At 34.6% G+C, this 26075-nt stretch overlaps 1 protein-coding gene across 1 annotated transcript in view; it reads right to left on the bottom strand.

Moving 5' to 3' along the window:
* Window positions 1–26075, bottom strand: part of Ube4B (Ubiquitination factor E4B) — a 418857-nt gene that overhangs the window by 294503 nt on the left and 98279 nt on the right. The window contains exon 4 of the mRNA XM_090393738.1: window positions 2254–2341. Within this exon, the coding sequence (XP_090249864.1) occupies window positions 2254–2341 (88 nt within the window). The remainder of the gene's footprint in view (window positions 1–2253; window positions 2342–26075) is intronic.

Genomic DNA, 26075 nt, shown 5'->3' on the forward strand with positions numbered 1-26075 from the left:
CTTCACAAAACACAACAAATACTCAACACTTAGCAATTTAAATTACAATAAAAAAATTGAAAGTGACACAACTATAAATCTAGTAAGTACATCAATTTTTCAAATTCTTTACATTTCATTTCGACAATAATAATAACATTAATAATGAGCACATCGCAAGTGCACGTGTTATGAAACCAAAACTAATAATATATGAACACAAACAATTTGTAAAAATATTCATAATTTAAAATTATGATTATTTTTACAAATATATATCTTATTATTTTGTTCCTATAATTTTGGATTTAATGCTGCTAAATATAAGATGAATAACTGACAATGTTAAGCATGTCTACATCCTTTCTGCAGTGCAGAAATTTTCTTCCATTAATGCTGCATGAAGGAGAGTGTCTAAAACAAACTGTCTGCTAATTCTGACTTGCCATAATGAACAGTTATATATTATTTTTCATGTTCTTCTAAACAAGATATTAACAGTTCTCATCTGTCCATAGTAGGACAAATTGCAGGAAATAAAGGCTCATTATCCATTCCAAGCATTGCCAAGGGTTAGATTCTATCTTTATGTAAATGGCTGTGTTGCTACTTTGTGTGGCAGTAGTAAAGATTATTTCTATTTAGCATTATGATTTCTTTCTTTCTTTTCTTAACAGATATACCTTAGACAGGGAATAATAAGAATTTTGCTACAATCTTTTAAGTCAAAGGGGAAAAGAGCAATATGCAGTATTTTATCTACACTGCTTGAAAAGAAGTCAATGGACATCCCCATGGGCAAGGTGCATCATGCCATGTAACGAGTCATGTTTGTAGCCGGTATAATTGGAGGGATATGATGCTCCCAAGTCAGTAGAACACAGTTCTACTGACTTGGAAGCAAAAAGACAGGTGAAATGCCTGTGAGAAGGGAACTGACAGAGTTTGAAAGAGGCATTGTGAGGATACAATGTTGCAGGCCTATCTGTTCACTAAACTGTTAACAAATTGGGTCATCCCAGGTCAATAAATAGTGATACCACAGTGAGATGGAAGTGCAGAGAGTCAACTATAAGTGCTACCCTCAGTGGAGGGCCCACCACACTCAACAAACATGATGGTAGGGTAATACAAAGAATAATATGTAAAAACCAGCATTTGCTGGCCAACAAGTTGAATGCAGAATTCTGGGCATTGACTAGAACACGAATCTGCACAAAAACAGGACGTAATATGCAAGTCCTGAACCAACATGCAGCATCGTCCTCGGTGATGCAAAGAGCGTGTACAGTGGGATGTGGAAAGTTGTGTGATGGAGTGACAAATTAAGCAACACCCTCTACCAAGCAGATGGACAGATGTGGGTGTGACAGATGCCCGGTGAACATCTCTTACCAGAGTGTGTAACTCCAACTACGAAATTCAGATGGAGTTCACTACGTTTGTTTTTTTTATGACCCTGTTTTTCCTGGTTTGGCCTTGAGCCTCTGTTTGTGGTGCCACACACATTGAACTCCAAGAGGTAGGTGAACATTCTGTATAATGCAATACTTCCTGCTTTGTGATGTTTCTATGGAACTGATCATTGTCTCTTTCAGCAAGACAATGCACCATGTCATAAGACTGCTGGCTGTAACTGCATGGTTTGTGGACATGAACATTACCATACTTTGCTGGCCTCCACAGAACCCCGATCTCAACCCTATTGAACACATGTGAACTAGAGCATCAGGTGAGGTCAGGAAACCTCTACCCTACAACAGTCCAGGACTTCATTACATGCCTACAGGAAGAATGGTTCAAAATCCCACTGATCACTATCGCACACTTGTGGAAAGTATGCCTGTAGAATTGCTGTAGTCACTGCAGTGAAAGTTGGTCCTACATCTTATAAAGATGGGTGTCATGGTTGTTTGTTCCTCGTGCTACAGTGTCCATTGACTTTTGTCCAAGCAATGTATTTTACATTAGTCAAAAAAAAAAAAAAAGACTGCTGTGAAAGCTATGTCAGTGGAACAAACAGCCATGATGTCATTTGTTGACCAGTTAAGTAGTCAACAAACGAGACTATTCAAACATTAAATAATAACATTACTGCCATGAAATTTTAACATTTATTTCCTAACCCGATGCAGAATTATTTCATATTTCTATGAAAGAACGTATTTACTCAACTTGAAGGAGAAAAAAAAAAAAAATTAAAAAACAGAGCAAGTCACTTAATGAAGTTTAACTCTCCAAACTATAAAAACCATCAAGAATCAAAAATCTTACTCTTTGTCTTTTTCCACTATCTTTTCTCTCCAGTTCATCAACCTCCATATTTTCAATACCAGAATCAACATCCAGCTGAGATAATGAACTAAAAAAAAAATAATAATAATAATAAATAAAATAGGTAATAATAATAATAATAATAATACATTTTCTGAAATATCTTTCATGAAATGACATATTTTCCATGAAGTGTATGTTGGAATTTATAGCAAAATTTAACATTCTATTAAGACTTTCATAGTGAATAAACAATATTCTTCAATACACTTCACAATTCCTTCAAAATATCTCTGCATCATCTCCAACAAATGATACTGAGTATGATACATAACTGGAAACGTAATATACATGAAAAAACAATTACAAGTACAATGCAGCATCAATAAGTATTTAAGTCATTCACAATTTCACAAAAGTATCAAATACAGTAATCCCCAGCTTTATGATGATCTACTCACACAACACTTTTCAATTATGACCAATGCCAATTCATATGATACTGCATTTGCTCGTATGATGCTTTTCAATGAACCAATGCCCATTCATACGATGCTGCCATGAATCAACAGATGCACGGTATTCATGAACTCAGTTATAACATCGTTGCTTGCTACTGTTTACATCTATTATTTTATTGTTGTTAATAATGGCAATAAATTTTAAAGTAAGGGTACTATTGCTTCCAGTGAAAACAAGAAGTTGCATAAACCTGTTACATTACATTCTTCTTTTCAAGGATTAGGCATTTGCCTGTTCCAGCTTCACTGGTCTTTCCATCTTGAAGCTGGTCTTCCTCTCTTTCCCTTTGGTCTATATTTATCCACCTCTTTTGGCAGTAAATATCTTTCCACTTCTCTCTATGTTCCTTGATCATAAATTCCTTGATCATTTACATCATAATTATCTAGTTCTTTTCTGATTTCTTCATTTCTTATATGGTCTAATTTTGTGCATCCTTTAACTGCTCTTAAAAATCTCATCTCTGCAGCTTGTATTTTATTTTCATCTTTTATTTAATAGTCCATATTTCTGAACCATATAGTAGAGTGGGAGTGGCCATTACTTTGGAAAATTTTAGTTGAGTTTCTCATCTTATTTTTGTATTCAGTGTCCTATTAATTGTTCCACAGATTTTCTGAAATTTCTTTATTTATTCATCTATATCTTTTAAATATGTTATTATGCAGCCTAAATAATTAAACTGTGTTATCTGTTCTATTCTATTATTTTATTTTCTATAACTATTTTTGATCTAACATGATAAAAAAAAACAAAAATTTCACATTTGACGTCTGTAGACGCCGTATGGCCACTGCAGTACCTCACATGGTTTTGGCATATGAGGTACTGCAGCCAACAAACAGTCAAAGCCAACAATACAATTTAAAGGTCGAGATCTAACATGATCTCGACCTTAAATGCCATGGCTTTTGTTTTCTTTTGTGAAATTTTTAAATTGTATTGACAGTTAATTTTGTTCAATTCATAAACTTATTTTTGAAAGTCAACTTCATTGTCTTGTAATATAATTTGATCATCTGCATACATCATTGTGTTGATAACAGTTGTTCTGGTTAACTGGATACCTAGTTTTATTGTTGTTTTTCCATATTTTAATAATCTGATCAATATATATAATGAATAGAGTTGGGAGATAACTGCATCCCTGTCTGACACCGTGATTTATTTCTATTTCTTCTGTTAATTTATTACCAAACTGTATTTTTGTTACATTACATATCAAGATTAAAATTATTAAATTTATTGACAATGGTGTATCGAACACTGAGATAGGCCACGGGCTAAACTTATCCTGCACTACTGTTGTTAACATTTGTTTAACCGAAGATAAAGTTCCAGGTGAAGTGAAAAGTAGCAGTGTTACACTAGCTATTACTATAGTTATCTGTTTAAGTGACAATTTTACTGATGAAATGGAAAAATGTTTAATAATGTATATTGATGGTTGGGTGTTTCCTTAAGCCAAGCTCTCCAGAATAACTAACGGCAAAAATTATTCTAATTTTTTTTTTTTTTAATTTCCAGATCTGACACAAATAAATGCATATTGTGTGACTGCTTAAAAATGTTATTAAGCCATTACATGCATCAACAAGTGAAAAAAAAACCAGTAAGAATGACAGTTGTCTGGAACCTAAAATGTCATATGACAGGGATATGCCTGTATCTTTAATGAAATCTTTTAAAAATAAAGTTTCTTGTGACAAAAAATGCTGCACGAAAGTCTTAAGAGAGATAATAAAAAGAATGAAAGACCAGAACCAATGCAGTGCTTAAAAACATGAAAAAATAAATATACCTGTAATCTAGTCTCTTCTCTATAGAAATAACTTGGAAAAAATCAAGTATCTAAGCAAACAGTTTCCGATTTTGGGGGGAAGGCTCAACTTTTTGAAATAATAGTAAGCAAATATCTTTATTCATGAAAAACCCCCCTCCCCCCCAAACTACAACTTTTTAACTACCTCACCATACTGTTAATATAAAGAAATACAGGTAACTGTACATCTCTTAAAATAGTATTCCATAATAATTTATCATATATGAAGGTGGTCAGAAAAGTTCTCGGCCTTGACCACAGATGGAAACATTATTGGAAAGAATTTATTTTTCCTAAGTTAGTACATCTGTCATAAGCATCCATGTGATGAGTAGTTTGTTTTATACAACTGTCTGAAGCAAAAGTGTTGTCTGTATCCCTTGAAATGGATAAAATTGAGTATCCTGCGGTTATGAAAATTCTTTGTTAAAGAAGGTTTAACGTCAAAAGAAATTCATTTGAAATTCATAAAAGTTTATGGGGCACTCTTCTCCTTCGTTTTTGACAATTAAGAAATGGGCTGCTGAGTTTAAATGTGGCCGTACCAGCCTTGAAGATGATCCACATGAAGGATGTCCAAGAAGTGTAACAACGCCAGAAATCATTGACCGAGTACACGATATGGTATTGGATGACAGGCGAGTCAAAGTGTTATTTGAAATTGCTGAGACTATAGGCATTTCAAAAGAACATGTAAGATATATTTTGCATAAAGAATTACAAATAGAAAAGCTTTGCACAAGATGGGTACCACGCTTGCTCACAGCAGATCAAAAACACCCTCTCGTGAAAATCTCTGAACAGTGCTTGGAGCGTTTTAACAAGAATAAAACTGATTTTGTGCATAGATTTACTATGGATGAGACTTGGATTTACCATTGCACACCAGAATTCAAACAGCAGTCAAAACAGTGGACAGAAGCTGGTTCTTCAGTGCCAAAGAAGACAAACAATTTTGGTTCCATCAGCAGGAAAGGTCATGGCATTGGTGTTTTGGGATCCTAAGGCATTTTGTTTATTAATTATCTTGAAAAGGGTAAAACAATAACTAGGGAATATTATTACGATCATTTAACCAGAATAGACAAAAAAATTCGTGAGAAAAGACCTGGTGAGAAGAAAAATATCATCTTTCATCAGGACAATGCACCTGCAAACAAAGGTGTTTTGGCAATGGGAAAATTAAGGGATCTGCACTATAAATTGTTGGAACCAACTCTATTCCCCAAATTTGGCTCCCTCTGACTTCTATTCTCTTCCCAAAACTAAAACTCTTCCTCACTGGTCAGCATTTTTCCTCTAATCAAAAGGTGATTGCAACTGTAGAGGGGTATTTTCCAGATCAGATCTTGCTAAGAACCACTACAGAGACGAGATAATGGCAGTGGAGCATGGCGGGAATAAATGTATTAGTCTTAAGGGAGATTATGTTGAAAAATAAAAATAATTTTGAAATTATAAATTCGTTTTTTCATTGTTAGGTCGAGAACTTTTCAGACCACGCTCATACATCATCAAATTCCTGATCATCAGGAATGATGATCCATCAGTTTCCTGTGCATCCTCAAGGGATGTACAGCATACTATGATAGTACTAAAGAAAAAAGTTTATTTTATTACTAAATTCCTATTGGCAATTTTTCTCCAAATTAGCCTTATCTTTCAAGAGTCCAATACTGTATGATTTCTAAGGCATTTCTAAATGAATGCATCAATCCAGCTAGATCTTAGTATTTCTTCAATTCTTTTTTCCTGGCCATGTCTTGCTAATCTTTTCTCTCCCCTTCTGTTTAAGTTGACCATACTATTTGTAGCTATGCTCACACATTCCAGAATGCTAACAATGTCAAGTTCCTCCTTACCATCTTAATTTTTAACATGATTCTACAATTGATGCAATCTGTTCACTCTCTCTCTCTCATTTTTTTTTTTCCAGAACTCTCATATCTGTGGTCAAACAGTCTTTGATCAACTGCTTTATTATTTCTAGCCCATATCTCAGATCCACAAGTTTAAACTGGTATGAGCGCAGAGTATATTGCTAGTTTAGGGTTTTGGGCTAATTTCTCTCTTATTCCTTATAAATTTATTCAACAGTCTACCAAAGTACCAGCTTTGCTTATTTTATTGTTTATTTTCATATTTAATTTGCCATTTTTCACTAAAAACTCTTCCTAATCATGGAAGTATAACTTCAATGGAATTGAAGTTATAGTATACTTTAAAATAAATTTATATTCTTCTCAACTTAATATTACTCAGCTGTAAGCAAACAAAAGTATGCACATGAAATATCTTAACTATAGAGGGCAGTTGCTTTAAGTTATTTATATCCCATAACGCACAGCTTCCTACCCCATCTCAGGACATGGACAATGACATACACACACATTATGATGAAATTAACTATCAATTTGGACATTTGTTGATGTCAGTATCCACAGACATATATGAGCTATCTCAAAGGCAGAAGTATGACTTCCATCATAATACATGACATTATATATTTTTTCAGGCATGTATCCCTCAGGCATATATATATATATATATGCCTGAGAAAGAAGTGCACTATGGGATACAAAAAGGTAGTTAATACGGAATCAACTACTCTTTGTATACAGGTACCATATTCATGAAAATACTTTGCAAATTTTTGTTTATACTGGAATAAGATAAGGATGAAAAGAAAAATTTCTTGTTGAGTATAATAGTTTCCAATTTATCAAAAACAAAAGTTGCTATCTGTATTCTCGAGTACTGTAATAATATGGCCATAGACCATTTTGTTACTTGTATGCGGAAGTATGACATCTACTAATGAGACAGCAGATCCTAGCATCCTCAAAGGTGTAACTTCTTTTGATGAGATAAAGGCTGAAGCTGGTTTGGGTAGTGAATCTCACAAGATACAAACAGGAAGATATAAACTACAGAAAGAAGTGTGCTGTGCTTTTTTTTTTTAATGGAAAAAAAAGAGCAACTTCAAGCAAAGGTCATCTGCTTGCCCCCCCTCTGTGTGTGTAAGCAGCCTAGCAATGAAGATATTTCAAGTGTACAAACTTGTTTTCTTACCCTTGAGTAAAATTCCACATATATGTCATGTCTACAGCACATATAACAAATTTGGATAAGGTTAAACTGTCACAATCATAAATAGCATCTATATTTAAATATGGTGTCTAACTTTTAAATGTACAATTTTGATTTGCCTAATTTTCCCACTTAAAATGTGTCCAAATGAAACCAGAATTGAAACATCTCAACAAATTTTAGTTGAGGTCTAGCAGTTTAACTGCAGGTCTGGTTAGGCATGCAGATGGTATCTTAGCTCTCCAACCAAGAAGATGTACATTTGAATCATGCTGCACCATGTCTGTTTATGAATGTCATGTGGTAGATAATTTTCATTAAATGAAATGATGGCCACTGCCTCTTTCAAATCCCCTGTATACTTTTGTGTGTGTCCTGAGCCAGCACAAATAGATCACTATCAAAATAATATAATTCTACACCAGCCAGATGAAATATCTTCAGAACTATGTGCATATCTTCACAACTAATGACACTTGTATTTAACAACTGTATTTAAATTTTATCAAGCCATTTCAATTTTTTTCAATAGGACCATTCATAGTGACAAAATTAGACAAAGATATGCTCAACTTTTCACACAAGTACTTAAAATGTTTTTAAAAGTAATACCATTCAATATTTCTCTTTGAACACTAACTCACAGATACCATGATAGTTCTCAAGAAAATGACAAAAAAACATTAATAATCAAAAATTCAACTCAGAACAATATCACATTATATTGTATATAAAAAGTGATCAGCCTGTTAACATGCATAGTGATTTTCAGCCTTGGGTTAAAAAACCTCATTGAGAAACAATTTTTTTCCCTTTAACCTTAATTTCTAGAATTTTTTTTTAGAGAAATGATTCTTCTCCTCCACTCTGTAGCTGGGCTGCTCCTATTCATAAAATCATAACTAATTTCTCCTTTTCATTTAATGAAATGTGATTGATATTAAGAATCTCTATTAAAATTATGATAACATTATCATATTAGAAAGTGAACCCAAATGTATAATTTTATGACAGTCAATCATTTCCATACTTTTATTTTTACAGTACTGATTGTGAATTATATAATCCCATTTGCATGAATCTTTTCATATAATGGTTCGTTACCTAAAAAAATACTTACAAAAATTACTCATTTGTGAAGTAATTACTTATTCTTCAGAAACTACTAATTTTTCAACAGAATTTTTCAAGGATTTCATAATTCTTTTTTAAGAGCACACATTGAGTAACTGAAAAGCAAAAAGATCATTCTCTAGAAATATCTATTACCCCCCCCCTTTTTTTTTAAGATGTTAATAACTAATAATAACTTCTAATGGCTTGAGTTATAATTCTCATTAGCAGTTCAGAAATATTGCTCTAAATATTTATATTTAGAAATATTTATATATTGCACTTTGCACAGGAGGATTCACTAATGTAAATCCTCCTGTGCAAAGTGCAATATAAATTCATTCTCATAATTTATGTCTCAGACCCAGATATGTGTAGAATCCTTTGGTAAACTTAAATCTCTCACTGTATCATTTAACTTTGTAAATTAAGTTTGCTCTCAGTTTCAGGATAAGAAACATCACTGTCATTGCTTAAAAAGATATCATATTCTGAATTAAAAGAAAATGATATTAAGCAATTCTAGTAGTGAAGATAGATTGTCTTTCTAATGGATGGACTTATGATAGGACTTTTTTGTTAGCTTGGGTCCATTTCCTTGATCAATCAAACATGTGTAGCAAACTTTCTGTGGTGTCCACAGCTTATACTGATCCCTAAGTTTTATCTAAAAGTATGCATTATTACATTTTTGACAAATTCTGTTTTTCCACTTTCACTACAGAGCGATCAGAAATATAATAAAATGTGTCTAGATTACTGACACAAGCTCTTGATATAAGAAATAATTGAAAAAATATACAAACAAAACAAAAGAAGAGCTCAAATAAAATCCAGTGCTTGAGTGATACATTCCAATAACAATCCAACCATTTAAATACCTCTTAAGTCTAAAATATTCTTCTATTATGTTCTTCATGCTGGCTAACTTCTTAATGCATGGTTCTTGGCCTTGCCACTCTATTTTAGCAGTTTACTTGTGCATGCAAAAAGATCTACAACAGTTTGTGAACAATACATAGATAATAGGGAAAAACAATTGTCTTTTGTGGCCAACATGTTTGAATTACTAACAGCAGAACCTTTTCAGACCCTATAAATTATAAGGACTGTTATTAATGATGAAATTGTTAACTATACATTGCAAAGCAAAATTTGAGCTACAGTTAGCTAACAAAACTATAATTAATCCTAATTTCTTTTTCCTTTTCTTTTGAATATGTAAAAAAAGAGTAGGCAAATAAACCAAAAGTTAGCACAAGGAACTCTTAGATATGACTCTGAAAATTGTTACTATGACTCTACTAATGGTAATGCGGGAGAAAGATTGTTTACAGTTTAAAACATCTGGCAGTTAAGGCAGCTGACAATTTGTCATTCAACAGAGCTTAAATATAGGTAGAAGTTGGTCCACTTAAAATTATTTTTAGCAAGTTATAAGTTAGAAATTATCCCTTCTGTCTATAAATCTGTAATGATCACTAATTCATAAGGGAGAATTAATTATAACAGCAAATTATAGGGCCACTGAAAGTTATTTTCCCTTGGTTACAATGTAAATTATATTTGACAAGGAACCTGTAGTCTTGTTTATTCCTTTACCCAAGTGTTTGCATGTTATCTTCAATACCAGGCAACTTGTTATAGAAGCTGTTGACTTCACATTTTTCTCAATTGCTTCAGTATCCCATAATGCAAAAATATGATGAGAAGGGCCACTACCCAGAATGGTTTAAACCTTCATTGAAGTCTCATCAGTAGAAGCCAAACCCAAGAAGATACTAAGGTTGAATCAATGCAGAATATTAAGTAGTAAAAAAAGTGTATTTCCTTATTATTAAAATACTCTGGATCAGAGATAGATGTAAGTTTTTTCACTTGGTTTAATGTAAATTATATTTGACAATACAAACCTCAATAAAGGTCGAAACCAGTCTGGGTAATAGCCTTTTCCATAATGTTTTTGCATTATGGGATACTGAGGCAAGTGATGTGAAATCAATAGCTTCTATATATGAGTAGCCTAATCAAGAAGGCTACTCATATATAGAACTCATATACTTCATGCACAAACTATGTTTGTTTACACGAGTAAAGGATTAAACAAGAATAAAATTTCTTGTCAAATATGATACAGAATTATAGGTCAATTATTAACCCTTATGAATGTTACTGACCAAACAAAAGAAAAATTAATTTGAATCCAAATCTAAATTAATTTTCCCTTGATGTGAATAACTTACTGAGTAGGGCAAAGCAGAGGTTCAGGGGACAAATGATTGATAAATGCACAAAATTTTTATGTAGAGATTAGAAGAAAAAGATTACAGAAAGGCTATGATGTAATTTGTTTAGATTTCAGTAAAGTATCTCTCATATGAAAAAAAATATTGACAAAAATGCATGAAAACCAATGACTTTGCAAAATGAACAGGCTAATGGTGTATGACGAGATATTTAAGAGGAGGATGAAATACCCCACTGCTTTAGCTAAGACCTTATTTGTATGTGATCTAAAATCCATTAATGATTTTAGATCACATATTAACAGTAAAATCTCTCTTACTGCTCATGATTTAAAACTAGATAGAGAGAATAAATTGTCCAGATGATCATATAAATTTGAAAAGGGTGGAAAGAGAAGTTGAAGATCAAAATTTAACATGGAGAAATGTATGTGTGATCAGGTAACAAGGTAGTTGTAAATGTATAAAAAGTGGAAAGGTGCTGAGAAGAGTTACTGAATATTATGATCTGGGTATTTTCATTTTATCTATCCCATACAAGTGGGTGCAAAACCTATAACACAGGAATGGTGTGCATCAGTAAGTAGCCAGGGAGGGAAGAGTCTGATGATGTGTTTCTTCAACAGCTGCAATTGTTAAAGGAAAAATTTTATGGGACAAAATGTTTCGAAGAACAGAGATAAAGAGAATGATGAGCAGTTGGTTCAACAAATTTGAAAGTGAACTACATGGATGGAAACCAGCAGCTGCTCTTTCTTTTATGTGTCTAGTAGAAAGTCAAGATGGGGAGCCAGCTGATGAAGCTATGAAAATACCTATAGAAAAGGCATAATGCAGAAACAGAAAGTGACTGGAGGTAATCTGAGAAAAACAAGATTATCTATTAAGCAGACTACTCTCTTCTCTTGTTAGTGAAGTTCAAGCATTCTAAGGGAGGTTTGGTGGACAACTCCAAATGGATACTGAATTTTTCAGGAATCATATTACTAAGAGAACCAGTCAAGTTCTAAAGACTGTTAGTGTAAAGAAATTTGTATGAGATTATAAAATCTTGGTTGAGCTAAAACTGGATTATATCTATCATTATGGCCATCCACATTTATAATGAAAGATAACAAAATCAAAGGTATTTAGAGAAAAGTGTGAAGAGATTCTATTATAACAGTTATGAGATATGGCTAGTTAACTGTAATTTGATTGAACTTCACTAACAAGAGAAGAAGAGGACACATAAATGAAGCTTACAAGTTCATTCAAGGAACAAGATGTACACAGCTGGATTCTTTTTTATGTGACTGAACTAAATCCGTCGATCAAAATTAGAAGTCAATGATGAAAGCAGAGCAAAAGTTCCATTTTTACATTAGGATGAAGATTATATGAAACAGCTTTGATATGGAAGCAGACAATTTAACTAGTTTTAAAGATGAAATAGTAAATGTTGCAATATGAAATGTAAGTTAAATAATATCAATTTATGTCCTGCCTTCCTTCCTACAGACCCACACTAGACATTAATACACTGTTAATAATAATTAGCATAAATATAGAAACTAAAGACTGTTAATATAATTATCAACAGAATGCTATATGTTATTAATTTTTAAAGAACTTCCGATGTGTAATATGTGACTAACTAGGTAAATAAGAAACAGTTAACACTGTACATATTAGCAATGTTAGTTATTAATGGAAGCTGCTGCTGCTGTTTTTGAGTTGCAGCTGAAACAACCAAGACTATGAGGACAGTGTATTATGACTCAAGTTGCATGTGTTGTTCTGGTTGGGTTGCCTGTTTTATGAGATGAAGAACCCAAGTTGCATGGAGAGGGGGGGATCCTTTCCCCCTCTGTGAATGAGACTGGTCCCTCACTTTTAGGTGAAAAGCACTTATAAACAGGGCTCCAGAGATCCCATGCCACAGGCAAGTCATCAGAGACAAGTGGCGATTGAATTTTCAGCTCCGTTCTAAATGCATTCAAATTATATAATTTTATTTGCATAATTTACAGTTTTTCATTTTTAAACATCATCTCATTCACTCTCAAAGTGGCAACCAACAAATTCAAATTAAAGAAGTTTTATTTTCAAATCCTTGGAAATAAAACATCTGGATCTAAAATCCTTAATTCAAATACTGCATGGTTCCCTTTTAAAAAATCATAAAAAATACTTGCAACATTAGTTGTTTTTTTTCTCTATAAGTCATAATGTAAATCAACCATCTTCACTCTATCCAATCATCATTGTTGTAACATAACTATTCATAACTGTTAAACATTTTCCTTTCTATTGGTAAAACTTCATAAATATCCACTATTACATTCCAAAAATCCACTAATTTCTCTCACAACAGTATTATAGTGTTTTTCTCACTCCAAACGTACTCCACCACTCACCGTGCTTCCAGGTTTCATTTCAGTCATGAAGAGAGAAAAATAAGTTGCCATTGCATGTTATCATTACAGAATTTTACTTGAAAATAGTAAATCTCACACATTTCTTCAAGCAAAGCAAATAAGATTTTCATATCATGAACAGATTTAAATTATTAGAGCAAAATAAATTTTATAATCAAATCAATGTATTGTTTCAGTTCAATATTAACCTTACACATGAATACAGTATGCATATGATATATGTAATAGATAATTGTTACTTAAAATATTAATAATAATAATATAATTGTGATTTTCTCACAATATAATTTCATTAACAAAATAATGGTAATTATAAATGCAAAAGTCACAAAGGGTTTCTGAAAAGTAAGGTAACACTTTTTTTTTTCTCAATAATGAGACAAGAGAATGAGATAAAACACTGATATTCCCATTAATTACATTCAAAAAGATGCCATTGCAGTGTGGCATTACTGTCGCCTCAGAGTTAATCGAGTTGCAAGATGGCAGCTAACATGCAAGTATAGTCCAAAACAGGTAATTCGTTTTTTGCAAGCAAAACAGGCTTCACCAAGTGACATTCATCCCGTGAACTGGTTGCTGTGTATGGTGAAAAGGTGATGTCAAAGAAGCAGGCATGTTTTTGGTGCAACGAATTTAAAGCAGGCCATGGTGACAATGAAGATCAAAATCGGGCAGGCAGACCTTCATCAAACAACATTTTGCACATTAAGGGCAATTCGTTTTTGAAGACTGGCAAGTGAAACTGTGTGAAATCGCATGAGTGGCAAACTTGAGTAAGTCCTTATGAAATTGTTCATGACATCCTTAGCTTCTGGATGCCCTGACAATTGTTAGAGGAGCACAGTGCAACAGGCACGGAATGTGTCTGAAGAATCTGTTGTAATACAGTGACAAAGACGAGGTGTGCGCAAAAAATTCAAAACTGTTCCTACTGTCCGAAAAGTTATGGTCAATATTCTGGGATTGCCAAGGCATTCTGTTAGTGGACTTCTTGCCAAAGGGAGGAACAATTAATGCGGAGCTTTATTGTGCAATGTTGGACAAACTGAAAACCAACATTCGATGCGAATGACCAGCACTCCTGACAAACGGTGTGATTTTGGTGCGTGATAACGCTATTCCACATGCTGCACAAACCACTAACACGTGGATGTGTTGTAATTGTTGGGGAACATTGCCACTTCTTCCCTACAACCCAGACTTAGTGCCTTGAGACCTCCATTTGTGCAGCTCCCTTAAGAAAAACCTTTAAGGAAGGCATTGCACTAGAGATGAGGAGGTTCATCAGACAGTACGATGTTGATTACTGGGTGTGGGCACGGACTTTTTCAGTAATAGTATTGATAAACTGATCTATTGCTGGGACAAGTGCATCAATAAATTTGGAAACTTTGTGAAGAAGTAGTGCATGTTCACTTATTCCTTGGTGTATAAATTCAATTTCCTATTACTGAACATCCTCAAGAAATAAAATGTTACCTTACTTTTTGGAAATCCCTTATAAAATTGGCACAATTTAATTAAGTACTGTAGTACACTATACATCTTATTCTTTCAACACATTTAACCCTTAAGAAGACGGGCAATTGTAATATAATGTTGTCCTAATGTTCTTTTCGCAGTTCACAAGAATTACTTGAACATTTTACATTAAGGCTTCTTAATGCTCTTATTAAAAAAAATCTTATATTGCAAAAACAAGTCAAATACTAGATCATAAAGTGAGTCTGGCTCCACAGCAATGCTACCTTTCATGAATTTGTTTTCATGAATTTTACTGTCTTTCTTAACAAATTATTTTTTATGGATAATTTGTAGGAATTCACCTTTCATTATGAACATTAAATGAAGAAAATGCAAACTATGAAGATGAGAAATGGTGCAACTGATTGTGAAATCAGTTGCACCATTTCACAACTTTTAAATTGTGTGAAAAGGTGTAAAACTGAAGATCAAACCATTGAGCCCATCTGGTTACTGTGCATTGGGAAAAGGTGATGTCAAAGAAGCAGGTGTGTTTTTGGTGAATTTAAAGCAGGCCAAGGTGACATTGAAGATCGAAATCAGGCAGGCAGGCAGGCAGGCTTTCAACAAACAACATTTTGCTTTGTTAACACTGTGTTTCTCCAGTGTTAACACTGGAGAAAGGAATTATATTGTGCAATCAAGTAAAAACAATCAGGTAAGATGTGTTTTCAAATATAAATAGCTCCAAGAATTCAAGTGGTTATACCATGAAGATGAAGCTGCATTTTGTAATATATGTAATAAATATCTTAAAGTTGTAGTCAGTAACTCTAGATTACTGCAGGATTTTTGAGGACGTTGTACCTTTCAAAATGGAGAAATTTAGGTTTCACAAAGCATCCAATTCAAACAAAAATGCTGTGGCATAGACTTGAACAGAAATCACCTAGAAAACACACCTCTAGTTGCTTGCCAAAGAAAAATTGAGATTCCAAAACATTTGAATCCCTTAAGTGCCTTTTTAATATAGCCTATTGCATAACTAAATTCAAATAACCATTTCTGACTTCAAAAACTTCACAGCCCTGCTAAATGAGCATGATATAGATACAGGTCCAGTAAAGTACCAGAATGATATGAAAGAAATTAAAGAACTTGTGTCGGTTACTGCTGATGTCATTAAACAACAATTAGATTAGTTAAGGAAATCAAAGAACTTTAGTAGAGTGGGTCTTCTTCTAGATCAGGGGTCTTCAACCTTTCAGACAGTGTGGGCCGCATTAAAAATTTCAGTATTTTGAATTGTAAGATGCTTTCCAGATTCACAAGAAACCTTGTGCATTTGATACTTTACATAAAAATCTTATAAAAATAAACAAACTCAGCTTTAAGAGCATAGGTAGGAGTCGGGTTCATGATAAGTAAATACAATCAATACTTGAAAAAAGATAATTTAATGAAGAAAACATTCATTTTTTACAATGTCAATGGGCAACTTGGCAATGTTTTTCCTTGACCAGCTTGTCGATGTTGGCATCAATGTCAGAAGTCACTATGCGCAGAGTATTCTCAAGATGTTGGTCCGATCTGAGTTCTTGTCTTGGACTTCCTAACAAAGCACACATCTTCAAAGCATGCAGGCAAAGATTAAGGAATGCGTCCTCAGAAACATAGTTTTTGTAAAATGTAAGCAAGGGCACATTTAATAATTTTTCTCTCAAATAAAAGTTGTTTTGGAGTTCAAGCAGCTCCATTTGTATTGAGTGTGGCATTTCGGCAGCATTGACACTGAATGGCATTGAAAATAAATCTAAAGAAGACTGTTGGTTACGAATATTACTAAAACTCTCTTAAAACTCACTTCACAACACAGCTAATTTTGTAGCATATTCATTAAGAGATGAACAGTTGGACTCAGTAAGAAGCTGAAAATGAGTTAAGTTTTTTTTTGCGAGTTGTGCCTCCCAAAGTTTGAGCTGGGCCATAAAAGATTTGATGTGAGATGTGATCAAGCAGTTTGCTCCAGTTGATCTTTGGATTGTAGCCATGTATTAAGATCATTCAAATGCAAAACGAGATGTCAGTCACAAAGTCTGTCATCCACTTCAGATCGTTAAATTCCGCAATCAGATTCCCCTTGGTTTGCATGAACTGCTGTATTTCGCTCCTTAAGTCAAAGACTCTTTTAAGAACCTTCCCTCTGCTCAACCAAAGTACATCACTATAATAAACCACATCGGCATGATCTGCTTTGCACTCTTGGGTCAAAAACTCTTGGAATTGACGATGATTCAATCCTCTTACCCTAATAATGTTGACAACAGTCACAATAACTTTCAGACATTTTCAAATCCAATAGTTTTCATGCACAAATTCTCCTGATGGATTAAACAGCAGTAATGGATAAAATCTTTTGCTTCTAGTTCTGGTTCTTTCTGTAGCAGCACAACGAACCCTTTGTTCTTTCCCACCATAGTAGGGGCACCATCGGTTACCACACCCTCGAAGTGGCTAAGCTGAGGACGAAACGCTGGAGTGCTTTCTTGGCGGCTTCAACAATATCAGTGCCTATCGTTGTTCCCTTCATAGGTACAAGCGCTAGCAGTTTTTCTGTCACACTGAATTGTTGATCAATGCCATGTACAAAGATAGCCAGTTGTGCTGTATCCTTCACATCTGTGCTCTCATCTAAAGCAAGTGAATATGACGTAAATTCAGACCATTTTTTTTTAAAGTTCCTTCAATGTCATTGGCAAGTTTTTCGACACGTCGTGCTACAGTTATCCCAGACAAACTCGGTTTTTTTAAACACTTCCTTATTATTTGGGCACAGAATATACCAGCAACAATGATTTTTTCAGCTATTATATAACTTACTTTAAAAATGCTTCGCTCTCTTCCCTCTGCCTTTTAAACGTACCCTGCTGGCATTTTAAATCAATTTGGAGATGGTTCACTTTGTCCACACGAAGCCACCCTTGAAGGTGATCGAAACTGAATGCATGCTTTGTCTCATAGTGTTTTTTTATAATGTATTCTTTTGATACTGACACTGACTCACGACAAATTAAACACACTGGCTTATCGTCGATCGACACAAAAAAGCACAAATTGGTCCACTTTTAATTAAAAACCCGACAAGAATCACCTGATTTATGCTTTTTACTCATAGATGCCATAGTGATGGAAGGTGTACCACAGTATAGTGGTCCACGGCCACTATACTGTGGTACACCTTGATACCACAGTGTACCACTATACCGTGGTACACTGTGGTATACACCTTCATATCACAGTGTACCACTATACTGTGGTATGAAGTCCGTGGGCCAGCTTAGTGGCCCACGGGCTTCGTTGAAATTATTTTTTACTTATGGCAAAGAGCTCCACAGGCCAGAGGTGGCCCGTGGAGCTCTTTGCGTGGAGGACATGCATTGAAGACCCCAGTTCTAGATGCTGCTGGACCTGACTAAGGCATTTGACAGGATACCACATGGAATTCTAATCCGTAAACTACAACATATGGGAATGGATATAGGGTTGGTGAGATGGATAGGCGGGTGGTTGATGGAGAGATATCAGAGAGTAGTTTATTCAGGAGTAGAGTCCAAAAGACGGCCTGTGACTAGTAATGTGCTGCAGGGTTCTGTTCTTGGACCACTGCTGTTTAATTTGTTCATTAACGATATTGGGAAGGATCTAAGAGGAACAGTTCATTTGTTCGCTGATGACGCAAAGTTAGGTAAGGCAATAGTGAATGCAGAAGATGTCAAAATCTTGCAAGAAGACTTGGATAGATTGGAGTTCTGGGCTAAGGAGAATAGATGTCAATTTGATGTGACAAAATGTAAGGTTATACATTTTGGGGTGAAAAGATTAGCAGCAGTATACCACATTGGTGGAATAGTATTCCGTGACATTGATGAGGCCAGGGACTTGGGAGTGTTGGTGGATAGGGAGATGAAGTTTAGAGTGCACATTGCAAAAGTGGCTAAATCAGCTCATCAAATCACTTGGTTGTTGAAAAATACTTTGACGAGCAGAGACAAGCAAGTTATTGTACCTCTGTACCGAGCCTTGATAAGACCTCATCTCGACTACTGTGCCCAGATTTGGTCACCTAGGTTTCTTCTTGATGGGGAGGAGTTCGAAAGGGTCCAGAGGTGAGTGACCAAGATGATAGCATGTCTATGGAATGAACCTTATGAGAACAGGTTGAAGATTTGTGGGTTGCAGAAATTAGTTGATAGGCAGAAAAGGGGAGATATGATTGAGACATTCAAATTGCTAAAGGGTTTCTATAGGATTAAATCAGAGGACATTTTTAAGATCAGGACTGGTGGTGGGAGAACTAGGGGACACCTATGGAAGCTGGGCAAGAGTGTGGTTAGCAAGGGTGTTAGAGCTGGGTTCTTTATTTTTAAAGTGGCAAATGAGTGGAATAAGCTGCCCGAGGCTGTTGTGGGTGCTATGACGGTGAGCGAGTTCAAAGCAAGGTATGATAGATACTGTGAGAATGTCGTATAGTTGTGTGGACATGATGTTTAGGGCCTCCCTCGATGAGTCTAAGGACCCCCTGGAGTCGCCTGTAATAATAATAATAATAATAATGCTTCTACAGATATTTCAAATGAAGAAAACTTGTCCTTTATAACAGATACAATGATAAAAATCAGAAACCAAAAGAGTCATTTATTTTCATAATTCCTCTCCAAAACTCAGTAGCTGCAAGGTACTTTGATATATACAGTAAAATCTTGATTTAACGGGCCCCGATTCAATGGCCTTTGGATTTAATGGACATAATTTGACAAATAAATACAGATAATGAAATAATTAAAAAAATAATAAATAATACGATGGTTAATCGGAAGTGATTGGTAGTGTTTATAAATTGTGTCTGTGGATATATTTGCATATATTCGTGATATTTTGTGCATACTCATAATAGTTCGCACACGTGCATGTGCTTTGGTTCGACAGCATCGGTGGCGCAGCAATTCTAGTGCAAAACACGTGTGTGGAGTAATTTTTAGTTAAACTGTTATTAACCATTATTAATGAGTTAATATGTCTAGGGTTAAAAGAAAATGAGTAAATTTGACGATAGCACAGAAACATGAGTTAATAAGTAAGTTGGAAAGTAGTGCATCTGTTGCTTAGTTTCGAACATGTGCTAAAATAAAGACAAACTTACTCGGTTTTCCCTAAAATATAGCGGCATGAGCTCCAAAAGTGGTTTCACTTGTGGATAACAAACATATGAAGTTGGCCAAGCATAAGAATTTAGAAGGAGTTTACTAGTAGTTTGTTCGACAGCAGTCTAGTGGCGTTATTGTTTGTAGTGTTGAACTATGGTCAGCTGCTGAAAAACTGGCACAACACATGGGCACACAGTTCCAGGCAAGTGATGGGTGGCTTTTGGCACTTTCGTAAACACCGTGGCATTACTAACAGGCAAACATGTGGTGAAGCACTGAGCACCGATATTGAACAAGTTGAACCCTTCAGAAAATACCTCAATGAAGTCATTGAATCTGAGGGTCTTATTTTTTCTCAAGTTTACAATGCAGATGAAACTGGCCTGTTCTATCATGCTGTTCCCGAAAATACCCTTGCAAACAAACATGAGATTAGTATGCCTGGCTGCAAATATACAAGGAGTGTATTTCAGCCCTACTTTGTGCTAATGACGATGCCACGCATTGCTTCAAGCCAATGGTAGTCAGAAGAGCACGAGAGCCTCGCACTTTGAAGAATGTTATGAACCAGTTGCCTGTCATCTATTCCAGCTCAACAAATGCCTGGCATACAAGTGACATTTTTTTCGACTGGTTTTTCAATCACTTCATACCTGAAGGGCAAAACTAACAAGAAGAGGTCCTAAAAATCTCTCCTGAAGATGTAAAAGCTGTTTTACTTCTTGATAATGCATCAGTCCAACCTAATGCTAAGAAGTCAGTTAGTAGGAATGGAAGAATAAAATGTATCTTCTTCCTCCAAACACCACTTCTATAATACAGCCTATAGACCAGAGAGTCATTGTTGCCTGCAAGAGGTTGTATAAGAAATTTCTTGAAGAGGTTATGGTTATCTTGGAGAACGAAAATGATCCCAAAGATGATACAAGAGGAGCCATAACACTTCAAAATTTGTGCGTATACATCATCAAGTCCGCCATTTTGCTGCCACTTAGAAGGATACAAAGACTACAACATTGGCTAATGGCTGGACCAAGTTACTGAACGGAAGTGAACCAGAATACGATTTTAGAGGTTTTGAAACCTCTGATTTCTATGAAACTTTGATGCAAGCTTGTGATAATGTCAGTGAGAATGACAGTGAATAATGGCTAGACATTGACGAGGGTGACCCAGGCTACCAAATTCTCAGCCAGGAAGAGATTGCTGAAGATGTTCCATGGGGTGATCAGGAGGTTGACAACGAGGAAGAAGAAGTGGTTCCAGCTGGTCTGAAACTATTGGTGGTTAGAGAACACATGGACGACATCATCTCGTTCATAGGTGCATCTTCAGATCCAGAAGTGATTGCTTATTATGAACATCTTTGGCAATTTCAATCATTAATTATTAAGAAACAGTATAAAAGTGGAAAGCAACTGAAATTTGATGCTTTTTTTTTCAAGCCCAATCCTCAGTAAAATGGAATTTACATTAAAATGTTCTCATTAAAATACATTAATACTGTATCACTGAAAGTGTTTTAGTTTCAATACTATTCTTAAGATTCGTGATTTAACAGACTTTCGATTTTACGGACAACCCTTAGCCCCTAATAGTCAGTTAAATTGAGAGTTTACTGTATTAGAAAGTGAAATGAACAAGTTATTCTTGCTATGGCACTAGAACAGGTGGAAGGGGTGGCATGCTGGGAGAAAACCTTATATTAGCACACTATATTGCACATAATTTGAATCTGCCTGTTTTAAATTCTCTTAAAGATGTTTCCTTTGTTACAGAAATTGAAACAGTAGTAAAAAAAAAAAAAATTCTACTTTTACCAGAATTCACCAAAAAAGACTGAAAAAATTAGAAGAGTAGCAGCCATGTAACAAACAAATATCCTGAAGTTCAAGTATCTGAATTCAAGTAAGGTAGATGTCTAATACAGTGGTGGCACTGACTGCACTTGTGAACTATTTTGCAGTGTTAATGCATCTGGAGGAAATAGACAAAGAAAAAGGCAATGATGCCACAAGATCAAAAGGCTTGTTATAGAAAATGAAGACACACCACTGCTTTAATATAAGTATGTAAACTGACCCCGTGTGGGGACACCTGTAATCCCCATCGGGCGCATCCCCTGGTGGCAGATTGGGGAATGCTTGTCATAGTTTACTATGAAGGGTAGGAGGGAAATAAAATACCTCCCGCGGACCAACAGGATAGCACTTCCCTCATAGGCCGGTCTTGGGGCCTCGAAGGTGGCAGCCCCCACAACCAGACTTGGGTGCTGAAGGCTGCACACCTTAAAATTTCACCCATTAAAAGAAATAACAAAGAGATAGCCGAACTGCCTAAATGGTTAACGACAAATCGAGGAAAAAGGTACATGAGATACGGAACATGGAAAGTTAAAAGTTTACATGGAAAAGAAAACAAATTAATAGATGAATTTAAAAAATCAAGATTGGATCTGTTAGCAGTCACAGAAACAAAAAAGAAAGGTCAAGGTTGCCAAAAAATGAAAGATGGGCATATACTTTTCTGTTCAGGGGTAAACCCAAGAGAATGGGGAAAACAAGGGGTAGCTTGCATAATTAAACCAGATCTCAAAGAATATATTACTAAATGGCAACTAATAAACGAAAGGTTGTTGACAATCACTATAGATTTTAAATCGGACAACCAAGCATTCACTGTAATTGTTGCATATGGCCCAAACGATAATGCTAATAAGAAATTAAAGCTGAATTCTTCGAACTCTTACAAAAAACAATTGAAGAAGTTCAAGGGCATATCATACTACTACTAGGAGACCTTAATGGCCGAGTAGGGAATCAAGTAGATGAGGAAACGAAACAAGTGTTGGGATCACAAGGAGAAATAACCCAGAATAATAATGGAGAAAGAATAATAAATCTTTGCCTTACAAATAATTTAGTAACAGCGAATACTATGTTCAAGCATAAAGAAATCCATAAGTTTACCAGGGAAGAGCCCAGTAGAAATGAAAAATCTATAATCGACTACGCCATCATATGCAAATCGTACTGGAAGTATACAAAAAAGTATACTTCCAGTATACTTTTTTGTATATAGCAAGCCTATAGAGGTCCTGAAATAGGCAGCAACCACTACTTATTAGTATTGGAAACAATCCATAAAATAAAAGTTGAAAAATGTTGAAAAAGTAGCAAGGAAATAAATGTTAAGATAAAGAACTACAACTAAAGAAAGAAGAAACAGCCATTGAGTATAAAAGTAAAATAGAAGAGAAGATGAAAGAAGTAGAAAAAGAAATATATGAAGACCAAGATGTAGAAAACTTATGGTACAGGTTCAAAACACTTCTTCTAGAAACAAGCAAAGAAATTTGTGGTGTATCATTAAATAATAAACAGAAGAAACAAAACACCTTGGTGGAATGAAGAACTAAAAGAAGAAATTAAAAAGAAAAAGCAATTATGGAAGAGATATATAACATCAAAGCTGCAGGTTGATAGAGAACTATACAACAACCAAAGAAATAAAGTTAAAACCTTAGTGAAAGAAGAGAAAAGAAAATGCTGGGAAGACGTCGGACATACTTTAGAACAAAATTTTAAAGGAAACCAGAAACTCTTCTACAATGTTTTAAGAAGAATGAGGTCAGAGAAAGAATGCCCCATAAAGTTTATCAAAAATAAGGATGGAAAGTTACTCACAAATTCCGAAGACATCATGGAAAGATGGAAACAATACTTTCAAGAATTATTGGAAGATGCAGAACATGGAAAAAACAGAACCAAGACACACAAGCAAAATAGAAGATCAGAGTGAAGAAATTCATGCAAATGAACTGTTAGCAGCAATAAATAATATAAAACTGGTAAAATCAGCAGGCCATGACCAAATAACACCAGAAATGGTAAAGAATTTAGGAACGAAAGCAATAAAATTTCTTTTACACCTATTCAATGTTGTCTGGAAAAAAGAAAATTATTCCCAAATACTAGGAAGTAGTTATAATAATCCCTATATTTAAGAAAAGAGACAACTGCAAATGTGGAAACCATAGAGGAATTTCGCTTTTAAGCATTCCAGGAAAATTATATGCCAGTATTTTAGATGTATGTTATGGCTTAAGAATCAAATAGAGGATACACTGGATGAAATGCAATATGGCTTTCGAAAAAATAGAAGCACGCAGGATCTTATCTTCAGTCTTAGACAAATATCAGAGAAAACATTGGAATATGGAAAAGAACTACATTCATGTTTTATAGGTTTTGAGAAGGCCTTTGACCGAGTTCCCAGACAAGCCATACAAAGCCTCTACAAAAGTAACAGAAATTATGTAACAACCTGTAATAATAGATCCAAAAAAATTGAAACAAATGTAGGAGTGAGGCAAGGCTGTATCCTCAGCTCTTCTCTTCATCATAGTAATGGATGAAATTTTAAAGGCATGCCAAACAAAAACAAAACAGTTCCACCTAGGATACAGGAAACTGAAAGAAACCAGGATTTCACACATGGCTTTTTCAGATGATGTAGTGATTCTAGCAAATACAGCTGAAGATCTGAAGTACAATATCAACATTTGGTATGAAGAAACAAAGAAAAGGAATATGACCATAAATATAAATAAAACAATGATCATATCTAGAAACCAACAAAAACACATAATAAAAATAGAGAATCATCAACTGGAATAAGTCCACTCCTTTAAATACTTGGGATCATATATACAAAAAGATGGTAGACTAGACACAGAAATTAACAACAGGATAAGAGGGGGAACAAAGTTATTCTATGCAATGAAAAGCCCACTCCTAGATAAGAAAGAAGTCACCCAGAATACCAAACTGGCAGTGTACCGTTCAGTGTTTCTACCAACATTAACATACAGTTGTGAGTCTTGGTGTTTAACAACAGGAAACACAAATAAACTACAAACAATTGAAATGAAATATCTCAGGAAAGTGGCACAAAAAACAAGACTAGACCGAATAAGAAATCAAACCATAAGAGAGTCTTCAAGTTGCACCTCTGAATCAATTCATAACACAAGCCCAAATGAGATGGTTTGGACATCTTTATCGAATGGAAGAAGGAAGAATAGCAAAAACTGCATACGAAAGCCAGAAAATAGGAAAAAGAAACATAGGCAGACCCAGGAAAGGTTGGCAAAAGAAAATTAAAGAAAAATTGGAAAAGAAGGGAATTAACTGAAAAGAAGCAAAACAACAAATCTTGGACAGGAAGGCATGGAAATCTCTTTGGCAAAATCTCGACGCTTAAAAGCATAAGAGATCATAGACAAAGAAGAAGATGTAAACTGATATATTAGAAAATTAAAGACACCTTCAAATAAATTTATTAGCTGTAAAATTTTTGCCTAAGTATTAATGATTCATTCGAGAATTCAGTTTACCTTAGAAGAGGAGAAAAACAATCACTAGCCATTTTAGTTATTTTAATTCTTCCTTAACCAGGTTGTATATCCACGTTTACAATTTTCAGTTTTTAGAAAAGAAACTCATGCTGATTATTATATCCATGCTATTCATCATCATCCTAGTTAAAAGGCTGGAACCATTAAAACCTTATTATATTGTACTCATATTTGTTCCACTGAAGACCTTTACAGTAGGAACTGAATTATATCAAATTGCTTTTTTTTCTGGTTCCAAGAAATCTTCAGTGCTCTCCTATAGCACCACCACATCTCAAAGGCCTGCAAATGGTTGATTATGGATTTTGTATATCCACGTCTCACATCCATAATTCAATGTAGATCATACATAGGATTTTATTATTCTTATTTTAGTCTGTTTATTTATTCCAGAGGTCATTAGTAATTTATTATTCCAGAATGCTCCTTTTGCTTTAGCTATTTTTGATTTTATTTCCATAACGCTCTCTTCTTCCATATAAATTTATTCAACTGACTCCCTATCAAATGAGCTTTGCT

This window comes from Typopeltis vanoorti, chromosome 1 (assembly GCF_054136105.1).
Source record: "Typopeltis vanoorti isolate ZY-2024b chromosome 1, IOZ_Tvanoo_1.0, whole genome shotgun sequence".
Taxonomy (NCBI): domain Eukaryota; kingdom Metazoa; phylum Arthropoda; class Arachnida; order Uropygi; family Thelyphonidae; genus Typopeltis; species Typopeltis vanoorti.